Source organism: Pundamilia nyererei, unplaced genomic scaffold, assembly GCF_000239375.1.
Source record: "Pundamilia nyererei isolate P.nyererei 1_Seehausen unplaced genomic scaffold, PunNye1.0 scaffold00283, whole genome shotgun sequence".
In the NCBI taxonomy this organism is placed as follows: domain Eukaryota; kingdom Metazoa; phylum Chordata; class Actinopteri; order Cichliformes; family Cichlidae; genus Pundamilia; species Pundamilia nyererei.
The window spans coordinates 488,344-495,540 of NW_005187684.1; the positions used below are offsets into that span (position 1 = coordinate 488,344).

General features: G+C 42.4%; 1 protein-coding gene across 1 annotated transcript in view; it reads left to right on the forward strand.

The window, feature by feature from the left end:
- The first annotated feature begins 2,957 nt into the window (after positions 1-2,957).
- The window catches only part of nlrc5 (NLR family, CARD domain containing 5), a 37,869-nt gene continuing 33,629 nt past the window's right edge, over positions 2,958-7,197 (forward strand). Inside the window, exons 1-3 of the mRNA XM_005750658.2 lie at positions 2,958-3,249; positions 4,028-4,377; positions 5,536-5,586. Of these exons, the coding sequence (XP_005750715.1) occupies positions 4,044-4,377; positions 5,536-5,586 (385 nt within the window). The 5' untranslated portion in view covers positions 2,958-3,249; positions 4,028-4,043. The remainder of the gene's footprint in view (positions 3,250-4,027; positions 4,378-5,535; positions 5,587-7,197) is intronic.

Here is a 7,197-nt window from a genome sequence, read left to right on the forward strand (position 1 = left end):
AATACAATATGTTCTGGACCTCAGAGCAAAGCTACACACATTGGCGGGGTTGCCACATGCTCCAGGCCCAGAAACAGGACGACAGAGGGCTTAGACTCATTTTCACCACGAGAAAAAGTGCTTGTATTGCTCCCTTTTTTAGCTCCAAATTACTCATCAAGTGCCAAGGACCCTTTGTGGTCACATGGCAAAGGGGGCATGTTGACTATGAGGTTGTACAGTCTGACAGGGGAGGAGCCACACAGATATATCACCTCAACCTCTTGAAAGCATGGAGAGAGGCTGAAACTGTTTCTCTGGTGAGCATGGTTCAGGAGAGAGATCAGTTCAGGCCGGAGGTGCCACGTTCCACCATTCCTGCCTCCTAGATTATGATGATCATCTCATACAGGCCCAGAGAGCAGATGCTACTTTGCTGCAAAAGTGGTTTGCAGACGTGTTCTCCCGCCTGCCCAGCCATACAAATTTCATAGATCACCATTTTGAAATGGCGCCCTAGCATGGCAATGCGTTTTTGGCCCTACAGGTTACCTGAACATAAAAGACAAGTTGCTTAAGAAGGAATTGGCTGCGATGCTTGATATGGGAGTAATAGAAGAGTAGCACAGTGCGCGGTTTGGCAAGGATGCCATAGTTTTTACAGTGAAGAAAGATGAGTTTATAGGGTTCTGTGTTGGCCACTGCAAAGTGAATGAAGTGTTGCAGTTTGATGCTTATCCAATGCGCAGATCAATGAGCTCCTGGTTAGGCACATTTTTTTAACTACACTGATTTTAACAAAGGTTTGCGCGGTTTGTACCAATTTGTCACACTTCCATTCAGCTTGTTCAGAGCCCCTGCCACGTTCCAGCTCCTTATGGACCAGGTGCTGCATCCACACGCTGCATATGCTGCCGCCTACCTGGATGATGTCATAATCCACAGCATGTGCAGCGAGTAGCTGTAGTCCTGGCGTCTCTAAGGCAGGCAAGCTCACAGCCAACCCAAAAAAGTATGCAGTTCCACAGAGGGAGGTACAGTATCTCGGGTACCACTTAGGAGTCAAGCAGTTGCACCCGCATTTGGAGAGAACTACAACCATCACATCCTGCCCGCATCCCAAGACCAAAAAAGAGGTGAGATGGTTCTTGGGGTTAACTGGTTATTACCAACTATTTGTGCCAAACTTTGAGGAGCTGACCAGCCCTTAACCAATGTCACCCGAAAGGGGGTGCCAGATCTGGTCCAGTGGACTGAGCAGGATTTGTGCATGTGATGAAGGCTCTCTGTGGGGAGACCCTTTTCACACCCTTTAATTCTGCAGATTGATGCCTCAAACAGAAGAGTGGGAGCTGTTTTGTCCCAGCCTGTAAGGGGGGTCAACTGCCCGGTTGTATACATCAGCTGTGAAGTGTTAGAAAGAGAGGCCAGATAAAGAAGGAATGTCTGGCCATCCAGTGGGCGGTTGACTCGTTTCGCTATTACATCCTGGGACAGTCATTCACCCTCTGTTCAGACCATGCCCTGCTGCAATGGCTCCACTGCATGAAGGTGGTCAGAGGGCCCGATGGCGCCAGTGTCCGGCAGCCTCGCCTCTGTCAGTGCGCCCCAGGGTGGCTGTGGCTACAATGTAGCTTGCCATCACCAGTGTGTGAATGTGTGTGTTAATGGGTCGATTACTGGTTGTGTAAAGTGCTTGGGGTCCTTAGGGACTATAAAAGCGCTATACAAATACAGGCCATTTACCATTTACCAAGGATGCCAATGGCAAGATCACGCAGTAGTATCTGGCTCTCACCTTTGAAGTTAAAGGTGGTCGGGGGCGCAGATGATCATGGGGGATTTCCTCTCCCACTGGTGTGGGGGGATAGGCTCTGCCGGATGGCTCCCTGGCCTCAGTCAGGCAATGGCAGTATGTGGCAGGGGTGTGGTCTGCTCTGCTACAGAGAAGTGGTGAGGCAGTAGGTTTGGTGGGCAGTGCCTGAAGGCTGGTAGAGCAGTTGGGACTAATTTGGGTGATCAGTCCTGCTATTTCAGCTGCCAGCTGGGACCGGAGGAGAACACTATGCCAAGAACAAGCCAACTGAAAAGCTGTACAGAGCGATCGTGAAAAGTAATAAAAAATAAAACACGAGTATACAGTGTGTATGTATGGATCCTTTGTGGCACAGTTAATAGTTTTAATCATGTTTGGTACAATGAAATTTTTCTTAGTTCAGTATTTTTTTTGTATATGGTCTTTGACAAATAAAGAAAATGAAATGAAAGAGTGCCGACTGGGAGGTCAAAGATCAGGAAATGTGGTCAGGGTGGGGATTTTGAAGGACGAGATGGCTGTTGAAGTTCCTTTAAAACCGAATCACCAAAGTACTTAAAGAAGTAAAACTGCAATACTTCGTCTGAAAAAAGGTGGGTGACTGCAGCTCGTAAGCCTGGAAATGAGTAGACATGTTATCGCATCTAAGTCCGCTTATGAGGCGCTAAACTTAAACTGTGACGTTTTTGACGTTGTAGAGCTTCACAACAGAGATATAACAAAATACAACATATCTGATACTCATGTATTATAACAGGCACCAGTGTGTTTTGGATGATGTAAAATAAACGCACTATCCTCCCTTCAAAATCAGTCCATATTCATTTTTATATATTATTTGTGGGATAAAGAGAAATAGCAGCAGCTACAACATTTTGCCTTTGTTTAAGAAGCTCCTACAATATGTCAAAAGCATCTTGTCCAGACTGAGACTCTTTGGCAAAACACGGAATAGAATGGCGAACCGCCAGCAACACGCGCTCCAAAGCTCTAGCGCTTCTGTAAGGAAGAAACGGGTTCGGAACTGGAATAATCCAATAAACTAAACCTGATTTTGATGCGCAAAGCAAGCAGTACTCACCCACCGGCCTACCTGCCCGCATCTAATACACGGGATATCGCACTATTAAACCCATGGCATTTCCTGTGGTATGGTCATTCGCTTGCCATCAGATGTCTTGGGAACCCATGAAATTTGCTTTAACACAAATTTCTGCCTGGTCACGCAGTCGTTTAAATACCCAAATACATCATTCCTCCAGAACCCTACTATTTTATATCTCCTTTGTTCATCTGGAGGAGGCCAGCGTATGCCACTGACTTTGCCAATTTGGTGGAGCGTTACACGAAAACGAAACAAAAACCATGTAGCCAGCCATTCCATGAGTTTCGGTTTAAAATGATAGAGACACTGGCTGGCCGCACTGAGTTGCAATCTGCGCCAAGTATTATTGGTGAGTCTTTATTTTATTTATGAACATTATACTGTAACCCTGTGTCGCAGACTTTTGCTTGTCCGCGCAGCCTGAGTTTGTTAGCTTTGCTGAGCTGTACACAATGACGCAGTCTTTGATGCGCGTTACCTTAAACGACCTCGCCTCGAAGCCGTTTGAGGACAAGCTCGAGACAAAGCAGTGGACGTCGATATTTTTTTTACATAAAAGTTTAATGACGAGAAAAAAAAGAAATGAATGTCGGTATGACGTGTCTACATAAAATAATAATAATAAACGTATAAAAAGCGCACACTCACACAAATGATTCCTAATGATTCAAACGTCCCTCAAAATCGCTTTTTTTCGTTAATAATGAGCGAAATTCACCTAAATTAGAGCACAGTTAACGCTGTTTACTTATTGGAGCACTTTTAGTTGTTTAAAGTGTAAATCTGTGAGGTCGATGGACACATAGAAGTATGTTTTACTGGTTTATCAAGGGCGTGTTAAAAAGTTTCATGGTTTTTTGTCCATGTATGCCTCACTTTCAGTGAATAAAGTGCGGAGCACGTGGTCTCCTGCAAATGCAATGGACGATCGTTTTGCTTTGTGGCTTTCTGTGTGATTGTAATGTTAATGCTCACAGTGTTGGGTTTGAAGCATCGACTACTATATTGATGTACGACGATATGAATGTATGATTTGCATGTTTGCTACTTGCTTCCTTCAGTCAAAGCTGCATTTCACAGGTAAGATTGTGACTTTATTTGTGTCTCCCCCTCTTTATTTGTATCAGCCGATGGAGTCTGACCATGGATGAGGAGGTCAACCCTGACCATGAAAATGTGAACTCAGTCTTGGCTCAGGACTCCATTGAACTGTTCCACATCCTCAGCAGTCAGTCGCACTCAGTCATAATGGAGCTGTGTCAAATGATGCCCAGTGAAGCTTGGTGCCAATATCAGCTTGACCCCTCAAGCTCTTCTGCAGCAGGAAGGCCAGAACTCATCAAAACCATGTTGGATTACTTCAGGTCAGCCAGTGCTCGAAAATGCCGTAACTTCCTTCAGAGCGTGTGCTTCTCGTGTGAGAACATTCCCATGCTTCTGGAGTCGAGGCTCATGTCAGTGGCAGGATATGACAACAGTGAGTATAAACTGGTGTTTGTCCCGGACCAAAGCACTGCAATCCTCAGTCACTTTTACTTTGAGGTTTACTTTACTTGTCTGGGTCCTCTGTTCTGTCAAAACAGTAGAACAAAGTGAAAGGTAATTTAAAGCAGTCTTAAAAATAGAGTTTTGTTTGGTGAGCAAATGCATAATATACGTGTTTCATGCATACAGTACCAGTTAAAGGTTTGCCTGCTGAGGAGAATAGGGTATAAGCACTGAGGTTGACATGGAAGTGGTTACATTTATTTGACTGTATACGGAAAGAACCCAAAAATCAACCCCACAGTACCCACAGCATCAGCAGTTTTCTTCAAAGTAACACACTATGACAGCATGAACTAACTTTTACTGTATTAACAAACTTGTTGAATCACCAAATTTAGTATAAATGGTCACTATTTTCTGTTGAATAAGGGTTGGTGTGCTCAGCTCTTAATCTGTTATATTTAGTCAAGTTTTAAAAAAAGAATTAGGGGCAGAGGTTTTAATTTATGGTTGCTCTTCTGTAATCCACACAGTAGCAAATGTACATAGAGGTTCGTATATATTTGACCACTGGGCAGATTTATATTAAATAGGTTGGTGTCCTGGTATGGAACCAGCTTTTAAGTGTAGTCCACAAATTTGCAGTAGGGTTGAGGGCAGGGTTTAGGAAAGCAATTCCACTTAGCCGACTTTATTTATTCCAATGCTAATACGCTTATTCCCATGATGAGTGTATGTAAACTTATGACCACAACTATAAATGTGGGGCACAGACATCAGAATCCCTTTTTATTGTACAGATTCTAACTGGAGTATTTTAAATACTATTACTATAGTTTTGGTGTTGCCTCAAGCATTTTTTATGAATATAATGGTCTTATTTTGGGGTCACAAATTTTTTAGGAGCTGCATTATTTGAGGTTCTTTTGTAGTTGGCATGATGGACTACATTTAGCCTTTCTAGTATCCCTAAGTTGTTGTCACTTAGATGACATTTACATAAAGCCATAGAGACATTTGTTGTCATGTTTTCACAGCATGAAGTTGAATAATACATAAAATATATTTAACCATAGTAATTACAAATGTAACTATAGTTGTGCTTATCTGCATGGCTAACAGTGTGACTTTGTGCTTGAATGTTTAGCTGATGATGTACCATCTCCAGCCGCAGAGGACGTGTCTCTAGCAAACACAGGTAGACCACCTCTGTTTGCCACTGTCTCATATCTGTGTGTACAGAATAATTGTGTGGATGTGTATGTGCATGTAAAGATTTGTAGTTTTAGTTGTGCTTGACCTAACCTCTAAGCTTACTATAAATGCACATATTTGCAGTCTGCAGGTGATTTTCCATAATTTGGTGTTTTCTTTTTTGGTTTTACATCAGACTGACCACATTGGGTCACATTTCTCTGGCTTGTTTTGTGTGTTTACTGAGCACACCCAAAGCATCTTCCAAATAAAATGTGGCTCAGCCATAAGATCAGGAGCCAAGATTAAATGATAATGAAAGCCAAAATGAGGCACTAAATGAAATTCATCAGATGTTAATGTTTTTGAATTCTCATACGCTTTATTTTTCTAAGTAAAAATAAAGTAAAAGTAAAATGTAATCACAGTAGTATAACACAAAGTCAGTTAAATTTCGGGGATACCAATCTACCCATTTTGGAAGGTTCAACTATTGTGAATCCATTTTAGCTGCTTTAGTGCAATTGAAAGTGACATGAGGTGCACTGGAGTGGCAACAGCAAGATGATCTCAGAAGAGGAAATAGTTTCGCAAGTGGTTTTGCAGACCATTGTTCTCTCCTTATACTTCTTGACTGACTCTTTTAGCTGGTGTCGTTGTCTTTGCTGGAAGCATGAGATAGCACCTGCAGCCCATGCAGGTTGTAAGAGTTACTTTTGCTCCTCCAGTGTGCCATGTCAATGTGCTATCACAAAAAAGTTTGCTGTGCCTTCCAGCCCCGTCTCAAGATAGTAGAGGTGATACCTATCTTGTGGAGTCTGTTTCTGCTCTTCTAGTGCTCTGTCCTGCTCTACTCTTCTAATGGCCCGTCTCCTGGTATCTCCTCACAGTTTTATAACTGTGCTGGGTGACAAACCTTTTTGTGATGACCTGTGAACCTTAATGGGATGCAGGTACTGTCTCAGGTAATCAGCAGTGACAAGCTCAACAGCAAAAAGCAGAGCTAGAGAAAAATCAGTCAGGAGGGATAAGGAGAGAGCAGTAGTTTCTCCATCACCTGCAAAACCATTCCCTAGTTGTTGCTGCTCCGGTTCCCCCTCACTAGTGCTTTACACCAAAGCAGGTGAAATAGGTTCACAATGGTTTGTACTGATATTTACCTGTGTTCCCTTCATTTTTGAGCAGTATAGTCTTCATTTATCACCCGTGGCTGCAAAACAATCATCACTACCCTGGGGGGGTGGGGGGGGAATCGATACTGTGTAGTATCGTGATATTTTGTTTGCTAATAATGTATCGATACAGGGACAGCAGAAATCGATATTTTGTTACAAAAAAAGTTTTTGTGGACTGGAACATGCTCTGACTTCAGAGCACGTTGATCCTTTTTCTGAGCAAGAATCCTGACATTCCTTCACTGTCCAAATGTGTTTGACTTTTTTTTGGCAGCAATAAACATGACAGTTTACTTGTTTTAATTTAAGATATGTTTTATTTTAATTAAGTTTAAAACTTTTTTATTTAATGTAAAATTATATTTTGTTTTAATTTACTTTCAAATTCTTCAGTTGCTGAATGGGCTGCATAGTTTTCATAAATTGCATAGTTCAGAATA